The sequence below is a fragment of the Sinohyriopsis cumingii genome, chromosome 3 (assembly GCF_028554795.1).
Source record: "Sinohyriopsis cumingii isolate HCF-2022 chromosome 3, ASM2855479v2, whole genome shotgun sequence".
NCBI classification, from domain to species: Eukaryota; Metazoa; Mollusca; class Bivalvia; order Unionida; family Unionidae; genus Sinohyriopsis; species Sinohyriopsis cumingii.
This window is the reverse complement of record NC_142963.1, coordinates 78,317,842-78,344,263: the sequence shown is the minus strand read 5'-3', so window position 1 is coordinate 78,344,263 and position 26,422 is coordinate 78,317,842. Positions and strand designations below refer to the sequence as shown.

The 26,422-nt window shown below is 34.0% G+C and overlaps 1 protein-coding gene across 5 annotated transcripts in view; it reads right to left on the bottom strand.

Annotated features, from left to right (window-relative positions):
• Nucleotides 1–26,422, bottom strand: part of LOC149803158 (uncharacterized) — an 82,488-nt gene that overhangs the window by 17,863 nt on the left and 38,203 nt on the right. For all 5 annotated transcript variants that reach the window (XM_089952780.1, XM_089952781.1, XM_089952776.1 and 2 more), the window contains exons 3-12: nt 20,341–20,436; nt 15,054–15,188; nt 13,996–14,109; nt 10,918–10,997; nt 10,030–10,135; nt 8,830–8,887; nt 8,188–8,282; nt 7,362–7,514; nt 3,238–3,388; nt 213–2,453 (exon numbers count right to left, since the gene is read on the bottom strand). In XM_089952780.1, the coding sequence (XP_089808906.1) occupies nt 213–2,453; nt 3,238–3,388; nt 7,362–7,514; nt 8,188–8,282; nt 8,830–8,887; nt 10,030–10,135; nt 10,918–10,997; nt 13,996–14,109; nt 15,054–15,188; nt 20,341–20,436 (3,229 nt within the window). The remainder of the gene's footprint in view (nt 1–212; nt 2,454–3,237; nt 3,389–7,361; nt 7,515–8,187; nt 8,283–8,829; nt 8,888–10,029; nt 10,136–10,917; nt 10,998–13,995; nt 14,110–15,053; nt 15,189–20,340; nt 20,437–26,422) is intronic.

Here is a 26,422-nt window from a genome sequence, read left to right as displayed (position 1 = left end):
GCAAAAAGTCCATTGTTTTTACAAAGAGCTGTTCAGACTGAGAAAAAATAGTTGTTTTACTTTTTAGACAAGTTATCATTCACAGATGACCGTGAAATAAGTTTGTGGCTTACATTATTTGGGAGCTACATTAAAGCATCATTCAAAAAGAAATGTTCATCATGTAAGAGTCTCAGTGAAAGAAAAGAAAGGCTTCAGCTAAATAAACTTACTTTTTTCTCCTGGTTTGATTTCTTGATTACCATCCTGTGTTGTTGTGATATTCATGTAGTTCCTGTCCTCATAACCATCTCTGTTTTGTTTGGACATGTCTCTCTGCCGACCATTAGTGTTTCTATGACCACTCCCTGTAGGGGGCTTTCCATCCAAAGACTGTGCCTGCTGCTGGTGTCCCTGATTCCCTGATGGAACCAATGGAGGCTGAACTGGTTTTGATCGAGATTTGAGAATCTCATAAATCTGAAGGTTCTTTGCATCCCGAGACATGTTGGACAGATCCAGCAGTGCAGACTGGGACTTGGTCAATTGAGGACTTGGTTGAGATACTTCAGTACAATGAAGAATACTTTGATTTTGTGGACAGGCTATTTCTGTGTTCTGATAAAGGGATTTTAAGTCCTGCTCCCTTAAATACCCTGGCCCAACTGGTGCGTTCCCAAGTCCTAAAACCTTCATCACATTTTCATTTGTGGCACTGGCACTGAATGTCTTAGGAGGGATCATGCTCCTGCTCATGAAATACTGTTCATATGGATTTAATGTTACACTGCCTGTGGAGCTGGAACTATTGCGATCACTGCTACCATAACCCGAGTCTTTGTGAGATCCAATAGATAAGTTATCAAAGGGAATTTCCCCAGAAAGATTTTCCTTCAATGCAACCTGCCCCTTCCCTTTCATAGTAAAATTATCAGAATCTAAACTGCTATTACTTGTTTGACTGACTGTGCTTTGAATTGAGCCCTGTCTCTGCAATTTCTGAAAACTCAAAACACTTTCAACCATCCTTCTGTCTATATAATATCTTTCATCATGAAAACCTTCATCAACATCATTTGCCTTCTTTTCTGAACCTTTGGAAGATTTGCCTGGATTCTGGGAAGCTGTTTTATTTTTCAACTTTGATCGCTTTTCCTCTTTCCGACTTTTACCAGAACTCTTTGTCTTTTCTTTAGTCTTCTCAGCTGTGGGCTCCTGGCCAACTAGAGATGACTGTCGTGAATGCTGGCTGGATGCTGGCTTGCTTATCTCTCCTTGTGGGAGCTCTACAACTGTGTTCTGGCTTTGGATACTGCTACTGGAGCTCTGTCTGGAGTGATCTGCCATCTGGATTTCAGAGGTTTGGCAGTTGTGAGCCATCAGTGCATCCTGGCTAAGTCTGCTGGCCTGATGGTCAGGAGGATAAAAACCCTGATGAAAGGAAGCATTGAAATTTGGAATACCATCTTTGAGGGATGACTGCCGAGGTTGCTTCATTTCTCCTGATTGGGAGTTCTGGCGTGCATGTATGTGCTGTGACTGAGGAATCATTTCTGACGTTTGCTTGCCATTCACAGTTTTCTTCTTTCTTGGAAGAGTTGCAAGTCCTGACTGAACTGGAGTGTGAGAACTATTGTTTATGTTCTCGTATCCTTGAGGGATTGTTGGTTTAGGTTTCACAACTTTGTGAGAATTGCTCGGAGTTTCTTGAGAATTTCCTCCTAACGAATCTTCAACACTTTGAGAGCGAGTTCTTGTATGATTAGGTGTGACTACTGGCTGTTTTGGACCCTCTGGGGCAGAATCAGTTTGGGTAGAACTGGGAAAGACTGGTGATCCTTCTGACTCTGAAGATGATGTAGAAGAATACCTTGATGGGTCAACTTGGTACCTTATAACATCTGCTGGAATTTTCCCCCTGCCTCTCCTGAAGCTATCCTTTTTCTGAACATCTGTGGCACGGGAGATGTTCAGTGCAAGAGGTGGAACTTTGCTGGTATCTACTTGATTTAGGGAAGGCCTGCGATACTGATCATTTGTAGATAATGTATAGCTATATGCATCAGGTACATCTTGCCCAGTAACTTCTTCTTCTGTGACTGGCCTTACAGCATTATTTCTTGCATAAAATTCCCGCCCACTTATCTGCTGATTACCACTGCTATAACCTGCTGACAGGTCTGATTGAGAGGAACCCTGACCAAAACCCTGCTGTAAAGTCTCTTTGCCTGAAACAGCAAAGAGAAAGCTTGTCTGTCGACGATGATCAAAACTTGATTTTCTTGTAAGTTCTGTTTCTCCTTCTGGTTTTGACTTGTCCTGGTTTGCAATATGAGATCTAGAAGATGAGGGTTGCTGGTATGCCTCAACACGTGGTGTAGCTGATCGGGAATTTGGAATGTCTTGACTTCGGCCAGATGTTTGATGGACAGAGTTAACAGATCCTTCCTTCTGTGTTTCCTGGTCATTAAGTCCTATGAAGAAATACAAAATGAAATGCAATCAACATCTCATACTTTACTAACATCAATCAGTCAATGTTTACAGCATTATAAAGCAAAAACTGTATATACCTGCATCTGGACTGCCACTACATAGCACCAGCAAGGGTCAGTATAAATTAAGCATGCCTTGAAATGTATAGTATTGTCTTGCAAACAGGAACAAGCTTCATGTTTTACTTGGAAAGAGATACTAACGAAGTAAGGTAATTACTCATTTATCATGCAATAAACCACAATGTACTTCCAACACTTTTGGGCATGGCTTATAAATGAAAAGATTCCAGGTATTCACGTACATAGAAGACACAGAAGTAAAAAATTCCAGGTATTCATTTACATAGAAGACACAGAAGTCATTTAAAGGTTCACATACTACTGAGTTTACCTGTGCACTTCGTATGAAAAAAATGACAGAATTTTTGTGGTTCGTTGCAATGTAATGTGCCTTGACAATCGAAAAAAGAACAGAATGTTAAAAGTATCAACAATTCATGGTGTCTGTAATTTTAAAAAATCCAGTTATGTTGTATTCTTCCATTAAGAAAACTGGTTATGTATATGCTTTGTTTCTAATAAATACTACTTTGTTTCCTGTGTTACACACACACACACACACACACACACACACACACACACACAAACATAAATTTTAAAAAATGCCAAGCATCTATTAAATTTTTTTACTGACTTTAATTTTATTAAAATATTATTGCAGTTGAAATGTGTACCTTAATAAAATAACAAATGAACTGACCTTGAACAGAGTACCCTGGAGCCATAATTCTCTTCTGTGGTGCAGTTTCCGTGCTGATTGGTGTAGCTGTTGGATTGGTGTAGATTAAAAGCAGTGGCTGGTATCGGCCTCTACAACACTTATCCACAACATTTTCCCAACGTGAGCCAATCTAATGAGCAAAGAAATGACTAATCTTTAATATTAAAGTCATGAAGCATACAAATATTAACAGGTAAGATCCACAACATTTTCCCAACGTGAGCCAATCTAATGAGCAAAGATATGACTAATCTTTAATATTAAAGTCATGAAGCATACAAATATTAACATGTAAGACAATAAATAATTCAGGTGAGATGACTGCCAGAGGAATGCTCAAAAATATAGACACTGATAATGTCTACATGGGACAAGGACAATTAAACCATAGCTTAGACTAGTTGTTTTAAACAAATCAGACTGGCCCAAAACAAACTGAATTAAATGCAATAGTTACCAATTTTAATCCCCACTGATAATTCTGTATTACCAAAAATAGGCCAGAAAATAATTCACTGATGACATTATAATGCTACTATAATAGAACTACTAATAAGTCTGAATGATGCACGTCATTTAAAACCTCTATTATGATTAATTCTGTTATGATTATTATGAGAACATAATGTGAATACTGAAGAAAATGAATGTAAAGTTTTCATCCTTGATCATCTATATGAAGACTGCACAATATTTTTTTTTCTTCAATGAAAACAAGTCCTATACTCAAAAACATACTAATACATGATAATTTTAAAGATTATCTTTTTGCACTACATATGATCATCATGTTTGTCATATATATATATATATATATATATATATATATATATATATATATATATATATATATACACACATACACACAGACAGAGAGAGAGGGGAAAAAACTGTTTTTACATTGCAGCAAAACAACACTGCTATGTATGTCAACTGAAAAAAAAACAATAAGAATTTATGTTCATGAATGTTTCTTTCCTTTTAAACTACTTTAAGAGCATTACACTTTTTCAAAGGCCCCTTCATGTGGTGTGCAGCTTGTGTTTTATAGCATACTGCAGCAGAAAATTAATCAATGACCTATGTAGCAAAACTTCCATGTACATCCTTTTATACATAAAGTGATAAACCCACTTTCCCATTAAAAAAGCTGGGCACTGTGATTTTATCATCAGGATCCATTGATCATACAGTCTCTATGACATGTCATGTGACTACACTTGAGCCCAAGGCTAACAGCCAGGTAATTATTAAGAACATAGTCAGTCAGTCATAAAAAAAAGTACTTAAAACACAAGCAGCTGACATGTAGGTCCTACAACAAAAATATATATATTATCCAGTACACATCTGATCTACAGCAATGGCAGTTTTAGGTGGAAAGATTACTGGCAGTGTATTGGAAAAAGGACTTGTTTCTACCTGGTCACAGGTAAAATGGCTCACCTGTGTACATGTAGTATCTACAGTAATTAGGCTTGGCATACATTTCCTAGCAATAGTCTTCTGTGTACAGGGCAGAAAATGTGTTACTTAGGTTTAGATTCATATGTGCAGTTAAACTATGTATGTTGTTTTACCAAGAACTCCTAGACTCTACAATAAGTCAAACACAATTTTTTAAAACGTATTACTCCTCTAAACCTCTAGAGGTACAGTAATTTATGTAACAAAACATGAAATTTAGAACAACTTCCATAATCCAATATAAAGCAAAATCCAACAGAGAGCATATATGTAAAGACAGGAAATTATGAAATTTACTTCTCTAAAGTCATGCTCGTGACTGTCCCCATTGCATGAAGTGAACCTGATCAAATCTGTGCTCTGGTTATGGCACGTTCACAAAATCTGTATCCCTAACTTGTACAAATTGTAAAATAAAACCACCAAAATGGATCTTAACAAATCCAAACTGCCATTATCAACCTGAATAATACTGAATATAAGATTAATTTAAATTATATACACCCCAAAAAAAGATATGGCGATGAAAATATAAATAGACCATTTTTCCACTTGAAAATTTGCACAGCAAATTCATTTTTTTATTAAAGAAATGTTCAGGTATTATAATTAATTTATTATAGGTTGGCAATGCAAATGACATAATGACCTGTTTACTATCAATATCTGCTTTCCGAATACTAGCTTTTTGTTTAATTTTGTTATTTTCCTCAATCAAGTCACACTTTTAGTGCTATGGATTATTCGATTCTTCCTATATTGTTAAAAAGTATGTCATAACTTCAAATCCTAAGTTTTAACTAGAATTTTGCTGCTAAATGATAATGTCATTTGACTAGTGCAGAGATGAGATTGCATGACATGAACACATCTCATACACAGATGGCTGAAGCCATGACAACCATGGAAGAAAATAAAGCACAAGTCCTGTAAATTGGGGTGTGTGTGTATGTAAGACAATAGCATGACCTCTCTCTCTCTTTATATATATATATATATATATATATATATATATATATATATATATATATATATATATATATATATATATATATATATGGAGAGAGAGACATAAATACAATTTATTTTCAGCTGATAATATAAAGCATTACAATTACTGTTACTAATTCTGGAAGGCAACTAATTCTAAATTTTCAATATGCACTCTTTTGTGCACAAATCTATCTTTTTATTAAAACAATGGAGACACACATGAAACATGAAGCGGCAATTACATTTTTTAATGCACAAGACTAATACCTGTGTATGTATGCACCAATATACGCCAACCTTTGCTGGAAGAAAGCATTTCCTTTGTCATGCAGTCATTTTTAATACTAACCTTAATTATCACTTTTAAAAAATATATTATTACTGTACATACTTGGCTACAAGTCCAGCTGCAAAATATCATGGACACCCATCTGCCATTGCATAATGTGTCAGCAGATCAGGGTCTATGTTGTTTGTTACACACTTTACTAATAACAGACTGCAAAGAGCCAGATATGCCAGCACATTTGGTTAGGACAGATCTGAGTCTGTGTAGTTTGCAATCCAAGAGCAGATGGCCAAGAAATCAGAGTCAATAAAATGCTTCTGCATAGAAATTTGTTCTGACCACCTATAAGTAAAGGCTTTTGCACCTGATAGTGTCTCATTTATTTTCACTCCATATGAAAAATGTACAACACAGTTTACAAGCATATTCTCATAAACACGTTACCCAATAAAAATCATCTGATCTGCTTAACTCTCAAAATGAAAAGACAATCTTTAAATGATGACCACAGATACAGATTATAACATGGTCAGATAGACTAAAAATAAATTGTGTGGATTAACACACACACACACACAAACAGAAACAATTAAACTTGAACAAAACAGGGTACCAGACAAGACCAAAAAATTATGTGACAGAACAGGTATCACTTCCTTTATAACAAGGCATTTCATTTACAAATGTTTCCTCTTCAAAATTAAATTGCAGTACTGTACGATTAGCAACATAAGAATAAATCATTACATATTACATTGGAATAAATCATTACAAAACTTTCATAAACGAAGAAATAATACTTTAGAAGAAAAAGTTAAAGTTATTTGACTTAATGGGGAGTGTGCACTTGCCGAAGTTTATGTTGGGAAGACTCAAATAAACATAACTGTAAAAACAAAAAGGACATTTTTATGCAGCAGTGGGAAAATGGAGTAAATGGAAAGAGAATTATTTTAAATATAAAACAAAGTTTGTACCAAAATTTAAATAACATTTATGAATGGTTTTGTAATGCACATGCCAACAATACCCCACTCACATTTCAAGCCTAAGAATACAAACTACCAATTTTTATGTTACCTTGTTTTTAAGACAAGAACAATTTAATAATTAATGCTTCTTTCAAATGAAGATATTAATTGCTTTAAGTAATATGTAGCTTTCCTATTATATACACATATACATACACGTCACAAATATAGCCCCCCTCTGGAAAGGCCACTTTCCCCATGCTGAAAGAGGTGGCCTTATAAGAAGGGGACCACTATAGTAGCTACTGTATTGTCTTAAACAGATAGTTTAAAAACAGAAGTCAGATGAGCAAGACAAGACTGTATGCAGCTGCACCACCTACCTGTCTGACTGTGGTGTCATCAAAGTAAATCCACTCCTGAAGCTTGGTGTGATACACAAAGGTGAAGTAATGTTTGCCATAATAACAAACCATGGCACTCAGGTGAAGCTTGGGCAATGAGGCTACATTGTCACACATAACGACATGGAATATCTGTAAAATAGAACAAATTAGATATTATATTTAATACATGCAAACAACATCGAAACATAATTTAAACTTCTGATGCTTTTAAAAGTCGACAGTTACAAAAGTTTTCTTTAAAATTTGCTCAAGTTAAATAGGCATGTGGGTAAATGAATTTTTACAATTAAAAATTTTGCTAAAGATCCTGGGATGTAGGCAATATTCTGGTTGACTGTACAGTACAATGACATAAATATAAATTAAAGATTGAATATAAACTGCTGTACTTAGTTAATTTTTATCTTTCACATATTAACAACATTAGTAACCTATAAATAAGTTGTTCAAAATTTAATCCTGCCCAAAGGCAGATATTTGAGCAAATACATGTATGACTAACCCCATGAGAACAAAAAAAAATTCTGTCCTGAATGTCACCAAAAGAATTCATGTCTGGATTTAAAATTAAGCCTAGAATCCAGTAATCATATTAGCTACCAAGTCCAACTTCAAAATGACCAAATGTTCTAAATCTGTATTGGTGAAACTGGGTTATATATTTTATAATAAATGTGAATGGTATGCATAATATATTTATCATTCACATACTGCAAGAATGGACATGGTGTTCCCAATTTCTTCATACTTTAATTAGTCAACTACATGATGCATGTGAAATATATGCCAAGATATGACTTACATCAGGCAATAAGAGAACAGTCCCGATACTCTGAGCCACCTCTGTTGTGAGGTCAGCATCCGGATGATCCGAGTCCCACACAAGTCCTATACTCACTGGAAAAGTCAAATGTAAAACATGTCACTGTCATGTGATACAGAACAGTAAAAACTGGAGAAGATATTTTATCAATTTAGTAACAATGGAAAACTTTGTTTTGCAATGTAATATTTAATGCACCTTGGATTAGATTGTTATGAAATTAAAGGAATTTTAAAGTTAGAAGTATCACTGTCACAAAATTAATAACAATACTATTACATAAACATGTTTAAATATTTTACTAGCTATTAATAAAAGATCATGAAATTTAAACAAGGTTAAAGTTATACTTGTGTATTTTGAGCTTAAAATTCTTTTAATTCCTTATCAAAACCATAAAAATATGTTAACCAAACCCCAAAAGTAGTTTTATTTTATTTGCTCTCAAGTCTGATGTGAAATAAAAACAACTGGAACTTCAATTTTTAAACTGGGAACTAGGAAGCCTAGAAGAGCAAGAATAGTTAGACACTCTGCTGACATAAAGCAACAATAAAACAAAACAAAAACACATGTGAAAATTATAATTTTGTTAATCCCTATGTGCTTCAAATAACTCACCAACATCAGGAGTATTGAGAAGGGTTCGCCTGATCTGAACTCTCCTGCCACAGTTTGCCTACAAGAAATGCATTATTGATTACAAGAAACCTTCATCACTTGTCTTTAATGATGTAAATAATCACCACCAAGTCAAAAAATGTTAATTAAATTAAAAACAGTCCTGGAAAAAGCAGTTCAACTGAGCAGCTTCCAAACCTGTTGTGTGACAACATAATCCAAACAAATGTTAAAAGACTGACAACATTTAAGTCCCTGCTGTATTAAAAAAAATAGGAATAATTTTCCTAAAATATTTTAAGATAAATTAAATCAACTTCACGCCTACTGAGCATTGTGGATCTCTTACAATGATATACACTACGTAAGAAATGGTTTATTTACATGAAATCTTTATAAGCATATGAGGCATAAATTTAACAGCTAGTTTTGGAGTACACGCACTTGGAGTAAATTTATGCTGGAATGTGAACTTCCTACATACCATCCCTTTGTACTGATACAACAGGAGACGATATGGTGAGAAAACAGCAATATTAGTATTGTTTCCCCAGCAGAATCTTGACAGCTTTGATGGAAAAATGATCAAATTCTACAGATTGGGTCAACGATATTAGTAAAACAAATCTTCAAGCACATGGGGCCAAAAATACTACCTCCAACTATAAATACAGTACTATGAAAGTAACTGAAGCATGGGACTATTTCACAGTGTAATTTACCTGTAATAAAAACTACTCTAGCAGAACAAATTTGTTCTCACCATTGTATAATCTGTACAAGTACCAGTAACACAAATTCAGCATGTGCTAACTTGAACAAAGGTTAAAATGAAATTTGACATTTAATGTGACAATAAAATGACTGTTGCCAAAATCACTTAAATTCATCAATACAATAACAGTGAACCAGAGCTACATGCCCTATGCAACAGAGCATATCCACTTTGAAGTTCCTTTTGTTTCTGTAAAACTCTGGCATGGTGATAGTGTGCATGGACTATTCATAAAACAATACTGGCAAGACAAAATATGTGGCACCAACTCAGTTTTCCCCCTCATCAAATCTACTTTAGAGTGGCAATTTGAAAACTATCCAGGATGTAGATTTAAAAACACTCTGAGCATGAATTAATAACTTATTTAATACACAATTCAGACTTCTGGATTTAGTTCATTACAAACAGAGATGTTGACCTACCGGACAATCTCTGATATCTCCACTTGTTCCTGCATTCCGAAGTAGCAACCCAAACCTGTCTGGGTGTAGGATGTCTCCATTTTCATGCATTGCTCTAGACTGGTTTCTGTTTTCAAGAAAAATTATGACTGTTTCATGTTAAAGAATATTTTATTCTGTAACGGACAGACCCTGTCAAAAGAAACTATTATCGAGATAAATACTAAAATAAACTCAGAAACAACACAGTCATTTTGGGACATGGCTGTCAACTAATTTCCTTTACCATTCTTTGTATACTGTACTTGGTTAAAGTAAATACGCAGCATCTTGTGCATTATTAAGTGCTTAATCCTCCAGTACTTATCTCCCAAAGGCAATCACACTGAGAGAAAAAAAACATGTCTAAAATCCTCATATATTTGCCATCATGTGTATAAAGGCAAAGTGGGTAACATACCAGCAGGTAACAGTAGTCACCTTTCACACTATTTTCCCCCTAAACTACACAATAAAGATAAATAAATAAACCACACATAAATCAAACCTTTCCTATCAACTCCTAATAGTTAAAATGATGAGCAGCCTGTCCAACTATCCCTCTTCAGGACATGAAAAGAAGCTAAAAAGTCATGCAAATATGGATATATAGCTTCATTTATGTATGTATGTATGTGTATGTGTTATTTACTGAGGCAAAACATTATTTATAGGCATATTTGCCCATGAACATGAACAGACTTAAAAACTGTTGCTCATTACCTTCAAATAACCCTCTTATACAATTTTCCTCATTGTTACTTTTATTTTTCTTCCAATCAGTTCTAATAGCCTGATGCTGAGTACATGCTGACTGTACTTTTATGAACCAATAAAAATTAATGTACTGCTCTAAGTGCTTTCACTTACACTAAAGCACTTGCTGAGACATAATGAACCATCTCTTGAAAAGTCAATGGATTGGAACTGGCACCACAGGGGCACACCAACTGAAAAACAATAAATACAAAGGCAATTGTTACATTGTTCCCAAAAATAAATTATGATGAAAATAAAACAAAGAATGTGTCGTAAAATAATGGGTGTGACCCTTTCCGGTTTAATCCAAGTTTTAATTGAACCTAAGCCTACTGAACACATTAATGAAAAAATAGCTCAACTATTTTGCTCTAAACAGCTAGTGTTAGGTTCAGAAATCTTTCACCCAAAATTTTGTATGCTGTGTACCTTGCCTTATTTCAGCTGCTTTTCAAAAGACTGCTGATCATAATATAAATTAGACTGCTTCTTTCGGTCAAAACTGATCATATGTGCTGATAATACTGAAAGTGTTTTGTTTTAAAAAGTACAGCAGTAAATACGATGGTGATTATGCATAATTTAATGGTAAAAATTACTGCATAAATACATATTACTAGGCGCAACAGAAATCATAATTGCCTATTTGGCATTATTAGTTCCATGTGAAACAAAATTGTTTACAAAACAATTTACAATAACAGTGATTTACAATGATCTACTTTTTTACAATCTGGATTCTGAGCCCTATCACTAACAGTGATTTACAATGATCTACTTTTTTACAATCTGGATTCTGAGCCCTATCATTAACTGAGCAAAATGAAGCATCTCTTAAATTTGCAATACTAACCCATTAACAAATTCTTTTTTAAATTTAGCAAAACTGGGTAAAAGACTAATACTAATATTCAAGCTCAAAAATATTACAGGCCACTCTGTTCACAACCAATGGCTATATTTGGTTTTTCAATTTGTCATATTTGGTCGCTAACTGTAGACCAATGGTCTCATTAACAGCAACATAATGGTCTGAGCCTAATCACTCCCACAAATATTTCTCTTTTCTGACCAACATATCTTGGTCACTTTAGTATGACTATCAACTTGTTGGGTTATACCTGTCAGGGGCAACTTGAAATGAATTTATTTTTGTTAGTAGAGAAAATACTCGTACATCATGTACATGCCAAACCAATTACCTGGTCTTGTGATAATTGCACCTTTTGTAATTTGTAGTAATAATCAATAAACAAGCAATGGCCAGTCAAGCAGCATGATTGCTGACAAAAACTGCTTTACTTAAAGATTCTGAAAAATTCATGGTGATTATTTATCTCAAATTTGCATCCATAAATCTGTCAAACAATGTGATATGACAGGTGCCCATTGTTTTGGAACCAGTCTGTACATAGTTAATGCAAACACATGGCTCAGGTAGTCTTCTACAATAAATTAGTTTTTCACTGGGTGGAGAACTAGAGCCAAAGTAATTACTGAACAATTGGAGGAGCTATCTTTTAAATACAGAACAGACAATAGAGAGTTTCTGTTTTTATTCAAAGTGTAATTAGACTCAAGGTGATGAGTTCACAAAACTGGGGGGGGGGGACATGGAATGCACATAAGAATTACACCAATTAAAGACATCCCATTTTGTTCTAACAAGACTATTTGGTACTAGATTTTTGAGAGGGAAAACCCTGGAACAGTAGAGTAATCTATTTACAAATGTATAATGGAGCTATGGTGTAAATTATCCTGTGGTAACTCAATCAAGTACTACAGAAACAGAAACACTATGAACAATCTTTAGCAACAAGTCAGGCCACTAAAATTGTGATAATTGGGAAACTGTACAAGTACTAGATGAACAACATTACAAACTCGAACTATATAGAAATTATCTAGTATCTTCCTTCAATTTTCCTTGACTGTTTTCTTTGTAAACTATTTTAAGTCAGATATAGTCTATACTATTCACTTGCCTATATAAATGGACACATTTATATTTAAGGTCTGAATGTTTGTTGATAGAAAAAATGGGTTTACAGAGGCTTTTCAATATCTTGTTTTAAAATTAGTGTTTAATTAAACTGTGGGCGTTTGCTAGCAATGAGTACATGATGATTCAATTTGAATGTAGAATGTAATAAATACATTTTTTAAAAATCAATCATATATTGATGTTTGTTTATAGGCACCCCAATACAATACTGAACCTTCATCAAAAAAGATGAAACACAAGTTTCTCTGTGATCATGCTAAACACCTGTGAAAAAGCAGCAATGTTGGCCCATTAAACATCTATTTCATCATTCAAAAGATTTATAAGTCAACCAGATGATGAGATTTTGACAAAGAATATCACATGAGACCATACAGTCATCATTTTTCAACATGTCAATGGCATTTTCCTGTGGGATAGTTGGCTTTCTTAACAGATAAATGGCATTTTCTTAAATATGTCAATGGTAATATGGGATTGTTGGCTTTTCTAAACATGTCAGTGGCATTTTCTAATAGGGTAGTTGGCTTTTTGAACATGTCAATGGCATCCTCCAATGGGATAGTTGGTTTTTGTAACATGTCTATGGCATTTTCCTATGGGATAATCAGCTTTTTTAACATATAAATGGCATTTTCCAATGGGAAACTTGGCTTTTTCAACATGTCAATAGTACTGTAATATGGGATTGTTGGTTTTTTGAACATGTCGATGGCATTTTCCAATGAGATAGATGGCTTTCTCCTAAACCTTATTATGTTTCAACAACCTGTTGTATTACAACACTAAAGGTGTTAATTAGCAAGCATTTGGAGACTTCATGGGAAATCTTCACGCTATTTGTCATGATATGATGCTGTGGCAGTCTTGAATTTCCTCAATCAGGCAATGGTAAATTTGTTTTCATGGGCTTCTTGCTTGCTAGTTAATCTTGGTGACTAAAATTGCTGCAAATTTTCAGCACCTAAGGAGCATTAAAGTTTGTCTCATTTTTCCTCACAATAGGAAATAATCTTTCACTGTCACTGTTGCTGATCTCCAAGTGAGAAAGACAGTCACAATGTATGTGTGAATCAAGAAAAGCTGCACATCATAAAATCAATTTTAGACTTTTTTAAAGGCATTGACCTATCATTGTCTAATTAACACTGCACTGAATGGACATATGTAAATTAACATACCTGATCAGAAACCTTCATTGCAAACTTCTGGTGTGGTAGACAGTGTGGTATGTTGCATGTATCCTCATTGTGGGAATTAGCAATGTGATAATGGATCCTCCGTAAAATATTCTCCTTCAAGGGAAAAAAATGTATTCAATATAAATATAGGTAAGTATTTACAATCGAGAAGCCTGAAACTTCAGTCAGCATTTTTGAATTTATTTTATTTAGTAATTATTACTTGCTGTCATTAGATGAACATCTCTTTTTCAGTTAATTGCTATTTATTGGGATATTTTAATGTTGCTGCTTTGTTAAGACATCAACAGATATATGCACACACAATCTAAATGGTGTATTTGCAGCTTTTGTGTGAATATCAAAGGTGTCATGGCGGGACTCTGCCTATCAGATTTTTGATAGAACATACCCTACAGAATCCTCCAATAAATATTAAAATTAGATCTTTGAGAAGTTATAAATAGCTTTTACATATAGTTATTTTTCTGGAAACCACACCATTGCTAAATGAGTAATCCTGGACAGAATTTTGACAGATCAAGTCCTATAAGCATATTCTATAAAGTCTAATAAAAATTGTCGTAGTGACTCTGATGAAAAGACCTACATTAGGATTTCCTTATGGTTGCTATGAAAGACACTGTTGATAGGACAGCCATCCTGAACACAATTTACATGAAGCATGTCCTGAGAAATATTGTTACCAAGTTTGAACAAAATTGGAAGTCATACTGAAAAAGAGATTGAAATATGTTTTAATATAACTGCTGTGGAAGCCACACACCACTGAATTTAACTTCTGAAGAGCACATCCTGCAAAATATTTATGCCAAGTTTGATCTAAACTGGCTGACTGGTTTCTGAGGAGACATAAAAAACAGCAATCTCATCAGATTAAAAATTACACAGTGCCATATCATAAGCACACTTGGCCTCAAGCCAGGTCAGTTAAAATCACAAAATCACCAGACTGAATGTGTACCAAACCTCAGGATTTTACCACATCTTTAAAGACATTTTTTTTAAAGTAGTTCATGACTAAAATGTTAACTTACAAAACATTCTGCTGCATCATCCATGTGTCCAAGCTGAAAACGCTCCTGCTTGGAGAAAGTCTCTGCAAGAGCTTTTCTCAGTGCATTGGGAGGAAGTGATGACTGGTCGCTGTATTGAAACTGGGTGAATATCACCTGTGAAAAAGAACAATTTACGTCTGTAACAAGTTTCCATAAGGAACATATTTTATTTTAGGCCAATGTGAAAAACTAAATATTTTCTATATTTTGGTATTATATGTGTGGCTGCTGCATTGCTAAAATCAACTGTGCAATTTTTAGTTGAATTCAAAATTTCCTACTTGATCAGAAGCATTGTTTTCTATTTTATAAAGATTAAACCTTTGTTTGCAAAGTTGGCCTCATTCATTCTCAATGAATTTGGACCGAGTTCAATCATCTTTACAACCAGAACTGAATAAACTTTCTTTCATGCCCACTATGTTACACAAATAAATGGTAATCAATAAAACTTTATACTTTTAATTCCTCTCAGAGAATATCATGCTGATTTTTCACTGTCTTCAATCTTTCGAATCTGATTAAATTTCAGAACAGTAAATTTACACCTTCCAACTCGACGAACATGCCCCAAAATACCAATTTTTGTGGTTTATGGCCCTTTTTCTTTTTTGAAAACTGATATTATTATTTTTCACTCCAATTCCTTTATGCTGCATTTGGCAAGTTGAAAAAAGCAATCTATTTTATTTCTTTTTGCATCTTACTGATGTCCAATATATCAATATCCATTTTCAGTTTATTAGACCCATTTTATTTTCTTTAATGTCCTCATTTTACAACATAACAGCTACCTCATATGGTTTTATTGTGTTTTCCTACATTCTTTTGTGCCTATGAACAATACCAATTTTACACAGAGTGAGATATCTATGTAAGTGGAGATATCTATGAAAGTCAGATCACACCTACAAACAAAATTAAGAGACACTATGGCCAAATTTAGTGCCAGGAGAAGGACTCACAAATTCATCCATTGTTCATCCAGTCTAAATGGTGACAAACTGGTCCCTGGTAATGTTCATTCCAGTAACATAAGAAATTGTAGTACATCTATTGTATATACTTGCTTATAAGTCTAGTTAAACTGCTAACAACAATGACCCTGATCTGCCATAGCATAATGTGCTTGTAGATCAGGGTTTATGTTATCTGTTCTACTGATTACTCCTAAGAAACTGCAGACCCAGATATGCTAGCACCTTATGCAGTTGGACTCATTTTGTAAGCGAATATATATATATGGTATACCTATCTCTTATAGTAACACATGGAATCCATTCAAATACCCTAGAATGTATGATCATTACTGAGAAGTAGAGCCAAGAATGAACAGTTACATCAACCAAGAACTAGTGTCACATCTTGTAAAAATGGTCCAAGTCAAAACTGATGGTTGAGTCTCCCTAATCCAATATAGATATCACCATAATAAAACCAACCAACCACCACAACATAAAGAAGTCAATTTCGATTCTCTTTTTGTAAATAATTGCCCTTCATGCCATATTTAAATAAATGATGTTGACTATTATAAAAGAAATAGCTACCCACTGATAGTAAGTAATGGTTTGGGTTTTTGTTGTTGGCTTTTTTCTTTTGTACTGTACCAGACAGCTAAAGAACCAAAATTCATAAACTATCAAATCTCTTGTATATTAAACCTAGGATCACGATAACCATATCTCTTCTCAGTAAAAACTGATTCATCTACTTCTTCATTTTTTTCAAACTAATCTGTCGCATCTTCTTATAGTTAGTTTCTTCTATTTACTAATTATTCTACTGATTCCAGTGTATTTGATGACATGAATTCCACACATTCCATATTTAAACAAAACCTACCCATATTCTATACCACTGCAATGTACTACTGTATTTGCAAGTCCAGTCCAAATGCAAACTGCACTAACCCAAATCTGCCCTCACACAATGCATGAACAGATCTGGGTCTATGCAAAATGTTAGGAATAATCTGTAGAACAACAAAACACAAGACCTGATATACTGCCCATTATGTGCCAGCAAATCAGTGTACAGTTTATGCTGTCTGCTGTTAAACTTTTAAACAAGAATATATGGTACTTGGGATATTGTTATAAAGTAAAATGGACAAGACAGTCCTTGATGACTGATTTTTTGTGTGGTCATCTTCACTATATGGCCATGGATTTTGTTTTATTGGTCAATACAATGGAGTAATATGCTAGGAAAATTGAAACTTATTCCTTTTCACACCTATGACAGGTGTAAAATGGCTGAATTAAACAATTATCTATTTATATTCAGAAAGTTTACTACTCCAAGGTGTCAAACAAGCAGTTCTCCAGCACTCAGACCAAGAGACACCTGGCAACTTGGCTTGTCCATTGCTGTTAGCTGTTATAATACAAAAATCTGTATAGCTAGTTTTGATAGGTAAAACCAACTGGTATTTGGTATCAGCAGGGTTTTGGTCCCATTTATCGATCAGTTTTACACTGGACTGTTAATGCCCCCCTGGCCAGTGAGATAGAAATTGCTTTTATGACCCTGATGATATTGTGCATATAAAATCAATACAGATTTTGACCAAACTGCTTTATCCTAGCACATTATGGAACTGAACCAATACTGAGGAGTGTTGGTCACTTCAAGCCCTCTCAAATTTCATAGGTAACATGCACAGGTGTGTGCTATGACTGATTTCAATTTTTGGGCACCATTTTGACATTAACAGACTGGCCAAGCCTGGACATCTAATACAAAATTAATTATCACTGTCCAGTGACCATTGTTGCTCTCTCTTGTACAGAGACAGAGTACAGAGACAGACAGAACCTGTCTGACACAGGACTGATGCTATCATACAAAAACAACATTTCCAATATTTACAAGCGTCTGTCTATAACAAATGAAGTTAGACCTTTTATCACTATGAGATGGCCAATGGCTACAATGGAGGGCACAAATGTGTGTGGCTACTGGTGTCTGCAATATGTTAGATTGCAGAAAATATCTGCCTTATTGGTCTGGTTAGTCATTTTACAGTTAAATTTTTTTTTTCTTTGTGGGAGGGTAATAAATAAGTGTCTATCATTTAGAGCATTTCTAATCGCATCATTTTGCTATAGCAATACATTCAGCATATTGAAACAGTGTACAGTGGAACCCTGCTATTACAATGATTGGGGTCCCAAAAACTTGGATTGCATTAATAGCAGCATCGCGTTAATGTGGGGTTCTGACAGTATTTTCTTCTTTCTTTCAGAGAACAACTCATTGGCACATATACGTTTATTCATGTCTAATGTATATCAAGAATAGGGTATCAAGACTGTTTACTATCATGCTGTCGTGGCATGCAGTTCATCCATAATGCATGTAATTCCATTGAAAAGCTGCACAGATTTAAAATATTCAATAATCTTGTCCCAGATCATTGTGTCTGAATTCAGTGTCTAATAATTAATGCTTGAATGCTTATTTGTTCGAATGACTACAGCAAGAATAATTAACAATCAACACATGCTTTCAGCATGCATATAACTTTTACTTCAGATTTTATGAATATCAAGAGAAATGTGTGAAAACTACTACACTAATCATTGCGTAAAGTGCAGAGAATGCCTTGGCATCTGTAAACTTGCTTTTCCATGATAGTAAATTATTTTTTAAAAAATAGGAAATTAATTACGAGTTCGTAAGCAAACACCATACACATGTAAAACCCAAGAACTAAGTGCAGTAGGCCTGCAATGGTCACAAGATACTTTTAAAAACTTTTTTAAGCTGAATGCATGCAAAATTTCATACTCAATCAGTTGACCAGCTAATAAAGCAGACATTATTTACTGGTCAACTGACTGCATCTAATAACACATCCAAGCCCAGCAAACATGCTGGCGGCTTTCGTTTTTTGATGTTTATTAAATTGTGAGAATCTTTTATGAACCACTGTATTGTCTGCTCCTTGGTTGTGTTATGCAGTTAAAGAAAAAACACACACTGGCTACTGTTTGAGCAACGATTGCATAAAGAATTAATTGAAGACAATCACATAGACAACTTACTGGCTTTACTCATGGATCAGTAACAAGAGACATTTCTGATAATGTTTATTTTGGCATAAGACTTCAAGAACCTGGTGAAATCATTAAATTTCAGAAGCCATGTCATGATCGTATTATATTCAAATTCATATGTGAACTCTTCCCCAAAATGATAATAAACGTTTTACACACTATTTCTCGTACTTTACACACAATTTGTTTTAAATGGGTATGAGAAAAATACATTTATATGTATTTCAAATTTCAGGAACCACACCACGTAAGTATTATATTCAAATTCATAAACAATCTCTTCCCCAAAAATGGTAATACATTTTCTGTACATTATTTCATGTACTTTGAACAAAAAATATATTTTCATGTGTGAATGAATATATACAATTTTGGTAGCCATGCCAAAACCGTGTTATATCCAAATTTGCATTATCGCAGGGTGCATTATATCGGGGTCACACTGTACTAGTATATTTTTTTTCCCCTTCAAATTTATGTATTATCTATTCCTTCTAAAACTCTATATCACAGTTTGATAAACTATTTTGCCTTTTGAAAAAAATCAATTTCTGAGCTTTATTCATATTTTGAAAGAGAGAGGACATATTACACATAAATATTTTAAATGCCCAGGAAATAGAAGAATAAAATTCCATTTCAATGATGGGAAACATTAACCAGTTGCAATTCAGGAATTTCGGAATTTAAAACAAACACTGATGACCATAGCTAATACATCATTGAGGTAATATAGGATGAAGGCATAATGTATCAAAAATTTCAAAATGTCTCATGTCTGATAGAGCAGACATCAGCTGTATACATGTCAATGTATCAATTAGTTAAATCAATGAATCAATTGGTGACTTCACTAGCCTTCCTTACATACAGACCATAAATGCCCTTTGGGCAAATCACACTAATAGCTTGAAATTCAAATAATTATGTGGATGCCTTCAGATATGATGGCAACATTTAGGCAACAATGAGTGGTTTCAGCATGATTCAGTAAATTCAAGGGCACTAAAGAATAGCAAAATGTTAGTATTGCAAACTGCACATGCAAAAAATTTTACAGATTTTTTTTTAATGGAAAAAAACCAACAAAACTGGCATCCACATTTGTAAACATTCTGTATGCATACTAAAGTGAACAATTTCTCTGAAGTCGATATAATATATAAACAACAGATAAGTTTTTTTTTAAAAATTGTCTTTACCTTCAAGGCACAAAAAATGCAAGAGTTATTTCCCATGCAGAGATGCCCTGTTAAACGTCTGTAACTGCGACGAAAAACATCAATGTGCCAGAACACCTGAAATGGAAGGGAAATGTAAACATAATTTTTTTCTATAATGAATGAACTATAGTAATTAAATGACTTTTAATTCTTTTACATTCTGTATACTTAATACAACAAAGAATATTTACAAACAAATTAAAAAGTAACACTAACCCAAAAGTACATACTAAAACAGAAGATACTTGTGGTACCCACAACTTACCGAGATTACTGAGGTGTAAACACAGATACACAGGACTTAATTTTATATATTTTAAAACAATCAAGAAAAGTGACTTCTTTGCATTATGTGCACAGAATGTACTTATTGAATTTACTAATTATTTATGCAGCAATTTCTATCTTATTCACAATGACTTTTATTGCTGAGCCCAAAACATAGGCAAGTCATCTTCTTCCAAAAAGTCAAGGACAGTGAAAAGAAATAAGTTAATCTTTTTTCACAATGCCAAGTTGACTTTTCAACATATGGCAATATCCCGTTGCTGGCAGTGAATTTGAATAAAGGTATTATCTACTTTAATTTAATAACAACATCCTTTTCTACATTAAATGGAGGATTTATCTAATTTTTTAAATAAGAGCTACTATTTTCAACCTAGCTCCAGGATGCCTGAATGTCTAGATGTAGTAATTTTGCCCATCACAGATTTTCTCACTTCCCTTACCTGCCCGCAGGCTGTCCTTCCTATTACAGGTAGTCATTATTACCTGTTAAAAAAACCTGTCTCCAAGATGGATTGACATGGAACAGAGGCATTGATTATGGAGTGCAGAAAGATACAGGCAGACTTAATGAGACCCTTCTGCAGACTTGATGAGAACCCAGAATGCTAATATCATGCTAATTGCCATACTAAATCTACCTTTATTCATCTCCTTCAGGTGCTGTCCAATATTTGTGTCAAAACTTTAGTTTCAATAACTGATGTAGCATGCATGCATCAAATATATCAAATACTAGTTACATTACTGGCCTTTAATCAGAATGGTTCCCTGAAATACAGCTTGCAGAGAACCAGTCATAATTTCACTCCTATGGATTATTTTATAAAATATGACACCAATTAAGTATTTATTATTGTTCAGTTAATTATGTTGCCATGGCTAAAATTATTCTTGCTGCTATTGAACATTTCCTTCCCTGAGAACATACTTGGTTAATGTATATCTTAAGTTCTGTCTAGTTAGTAAATGTGCTGAAACAGTATGAAATGTGGATGTCATTAAAGGTACATGCAACACACCTAACACCACCACACAATGACCATGTCATGTATTTGAATCACTCTAACCATGACAGAAGTCAGGACCGCTACTTGTTCTTGTAACAAACAAGAAAGAAGATTTGTTAGTCAAGCCTTTTACTTACTACAGCAGATGGGAACCAATTTACACATTTTATCAAAATTATTGATTTTTGCCCCATGCTAAAGTAAAATTGACAATTTTATTTGTATTTTACTTCATGATCATCATGTACTAAAAATGTTACAATATAGTTTTTAGTACAAATATTTAAATCATGCAATGGCTAAGATTAATTGAATCCAAGATTCTTCTAAACCCATGATAATCTGAATTTCAAAAACACATGCCAGTCTTTAAAAAAAAAAAACTTGAAAATTCCTTGATTACATGTATGTATTTTCAACAGAACTTTTCTCCTATAACATGACACTAAAATGAGATTCTGATGTGAAGGTATTCATAAAACTTTCCATTCGTCATCTTGCAGTTAATTCCCTTCTCTTGGGGGTCTGTTATCTTCCACGATACCTTGAGATAGCTGGTGCATTGTAGAAAGTAATAATTTGCCTATTGTTACCCTAAACATTGGCATTTCTTTGGCTGTCCTCAACTGTTTTAAAATGTGACAGTGTCAAACACCTCCCCCAGTTTTCCAAAAAATAACATGGTAATTATGAATGACTATGAGCTGCCACCCTCCTGTCAATTAAGTACTAATTACCTCCCCATGTGAGCATTATATCGAACTACAATCATGAAACAAGAACAAGAAAGATCAATACACAATAATTCATATTTAGAGCTCTCTATAAAGTGGACACAAATCCCAAAAATTGTCTGATCTTATAAGTAAAATCTGACATTTATTGCCTACTGTGGAAACGTATCTAACATGAGTACCATGAATGGTTCAATAAACACCCACCCAATATTCAACAGTGTCTGTGTAGGCATTAGCATGTTAAGACTAACTCTGGGGTTCACTGACCAATGGACGCATCACACTATAAACCTGGGTCTGACAAATGTTATGCCCACGAGTACAGGAGCCACTAAAATGCTGGATTTTGGGCAACTGTTGAATTTGGGTAGGCCTTAGCATTCTTATACATGGTATCATGACTTGTTTTACATTTGTTTTACGGGGCCCTGAGTGACCAAGTGGTCTAAAGCACTCTCTGTTACTGATCACTGCCATCTCATCTGTCTGTGTGGGTTCAAGTCTAGGATTCGGCCAATGTGGGTATGTGAGAAAGCTTGCCAGTAGCTTTTCATGGGTCAGCAGATCTTCCTGGGGTTTTCCAAGGTTCTTCCTCCACCATTAATACTGGCCGCCATGCAAAGCCTATCACGTGCTGAAAAATGGCGTTAAACCCCACAACATATTTTAAAACCAGGATTCAGAAAATAATTTCAGTCAACTATTTGTCCTGAAGGGCAAGTGACTTGTAACTTTTACTTGCCCTATATGTCACTTTTAGTCATTCTACTTTGTACATGCTACTGAATCTGCTTAAAATGACACTCTTCAAAATGGACAATGTAACAGTGATAAGCCCTCCATCAGCCTCTTCAAGTAAATACAGACTAGTGGAATTTTCTAACCCTGATAACTATAAAAATATTGCACAGAGCTGAATAATTATTACAGACTCGTAGCAAAAAGGGGTAGTTAAAAAACCTTTTAAGTACCTTCTCTGGGCGACTGAATTTGAGCTGGACTACAAATGATTATTTTCTTGGCAGCCTGCCTGGCCACCATCAGATTTTAATATTGTCCACACTCTGATCAACAATACCAACATTTATCACAAAATGGTGTGCAGGTGTAGAAAATTAATAATAGAGGGAGTTCATTTAATTAACTTACATAATTACTGTATAGATACATGCTGCAAAAAATGATTCTAACTTTTATGAGACATAATTTTGAAGATTAGTATTTCGCATATACAATTTATTCCTAAAGATATTACAATAATCATGGACGATAATGTAGTTGGGTTTAGTATTATTTAGCAGAGTCCATGGAACACTACAAAGAATGTTATAATACATGTATTCATATTCCTACTCCACGAGTATCCTTAATGCTTAGTAATTATCGTTTTTCTTTTTGTATTCGCCACACCCTGGTCACCTGACCATGAGTTTAATGTTCTAAATTTATTAATGACAGCTGCAGTCAGGGCTACAAAATCAATAAAACTGTCAATAGCAGCACCCTCCTCAGGTAAAATCTATGTCTTGAAGACTGATTTTTCATGCACAGAAAAGCTTAAACTGTGTAAGACTGGAATACATTATTTTACATAAATAGTTGTGGTCCAGCAACACATGAAGTTTATTTAGTTCCAAGGAAACTGAAGTAAAGTGCCTAGCCAGGTTTATACCATGGCAGCACACCTGTTCTGATCTGATGGTAGGATTAGAATCCCCCCAGTTTTTTCTCACGAATCTGGCAAGCTAACCACTAAGCCACTGTGGCTGTTGCATAACACCTTTAAAAACAATTCACTGGTCAATGACCCATATTATTTTGTTCCCCATTTCCTCAACATGATGTGGTGGGCTAAACAATTTATAAAGGTCAGCTTGCCCCATGCCAGAGCAAGCTGACTGAATAAATGAACCAGCCCTTGGGACATATGAACTTGGTCCAACAGATCACAAAAAATATCGCACAAGTGTTTTAAAAGTAAAAAAACTAAATTTGTGATGTGAGGTGGTCTTCAAATTGTATTGAATTTATCATACAAATAAATGGTTTATGCCCTGAATTCTAAATTTGTCAACCAAAAAAGTAGTAATGTATTCTCCTATTCAAGAAATAATTCACAGAAGTGTATTATTATCCATGTATTGTATGTTTCTATTCTATGTATATGTTATCATTTTATGGGTCTTAAAAATGACATTTAATGTGTGTTTTAAATGTGTATGTATATATCTGCATCATGTCTTTATGTATGATGTGTTATGTGTATGTATCAGTGTATGCAAATCTCTGTTTATGTGATGTGTGTATATGTATCAGTGTATGAAAATGTCCATACTTTATGTCTGATGTGTATTGTATCAGTGAATGGTAATGCCCATGCTTTATGTGATGTGTGTATATGTATCAGTGAATGGTAATGTCTATGCTTTATGTGATGTGTGTGTATGTATCAGTGAATGGTAATGCCCATGCTTAATGTGATGTGTATGTATCAGTGAATGGTAATTATGTGAGGTGTATGTATGTATCAGTGAATGGTAATGTCTATGCTTTATTGTGATATGCATGTATCATGCAAGAAAAATGGTAAAGCTAATCGATTTCAAAAGGACTGTTTAAATTGAAAGTATGCCTATGTAACAGAGAAAAGTCATTATGGGTGTATTTGAGTGAAAGGATGTATTTGTACAAATATGTACTGGCAGTGGAAAATTGTTTATTTCAGTCCATTCCAGTTTTTTATATATATATATATATATATATATATATATATATATATATATATATATATATATATATATATATATATATATATAATTACTATTTTTGTTAATATGAGTATATTTAATTTTTGCACACAAAATAAACTATTCAATCTGAAATGACGGAAATAATAATTACTTTTAAATAAGAAAATTAATAGTTTTGCCAGAAATAAATTTTACTGTCAAAGGTAAATTTAGTTGATTCCTTTTCACAAGTCTTATCAATCGAATTTTATCTTTGTCCCTTCATGTGACTAAATAGATACTTAAGTGCAGTCACTGAATGATTCATCATCTGACTAGGTCTAAAATGGTGACATCTATTGTGACTCAGAATTTCCGTTCAAAACCACAACACTGGCTATGTATGCAGGTGAATCAGGCTTTCATCCACTAGAGGTCACCACTGAAAGAAATACTATTAAATTAGGGGAATTAGATTATAAAGGTTCAGTGTTACCTGGACCTACAAACACTATTACCATGATCTGACCTCTCTTTGATCTCCAATTTTAAAGATATTAGCAAGTATTAAGCTTTTGCAGCAGATGGCACAGAATGATTTAATGGATTCCAAATAGTTATCTTAATATTTAACTATTTATTTGTCATGGTTACCTGATGGCCACAAGGTGACTATACACTGACAGTCATTAACCTAAAACTTGTAATCCTGAAAGTTAAAATCATGTTTATCTCCCTAATAAATCATCCTAAGGCATTATTAATTATTGAAAATCTGTTTTAAAAAATATAAACTATTAGCAATCTTACCTAAAGGCATCCACACTATTTATCTCTGAGAAACACTGTTGTCTGCATCACTTTACTCATATAAATGAGCTGTTAGCATCAGACTGTTTCAAGAATAATAAGAATGGAGAGAAAAAACAGGTGCTTTCAGGGCAAGACCTGCCTGTCTCTAGATATGCAAATGTCTTGTGGGCTACAAGGCATGGTTACTTAATTCCAAATCTTCAAGATATATTGCAGCAATGGATAAAAACCACCTGCACCATTAAACCTGTATCTTGCCCAGAGAAGTTAATGTAATTTATCCTGACGACAAATATTAAAACTATATAGGCTGTCATAATTTTCAAATAAAATAACTGAAACTGAATTTTCTTTCAATTACAAAAAAGGGTATTTGTGAATCTCAAGTATTTGCACCTCCTAAAAATCTGCATATGTTGGCCTCCTTGAGAGTGATATAGTTTTCGGCCATTCAAATATGGAAAACGACTACATCGAAAAAATT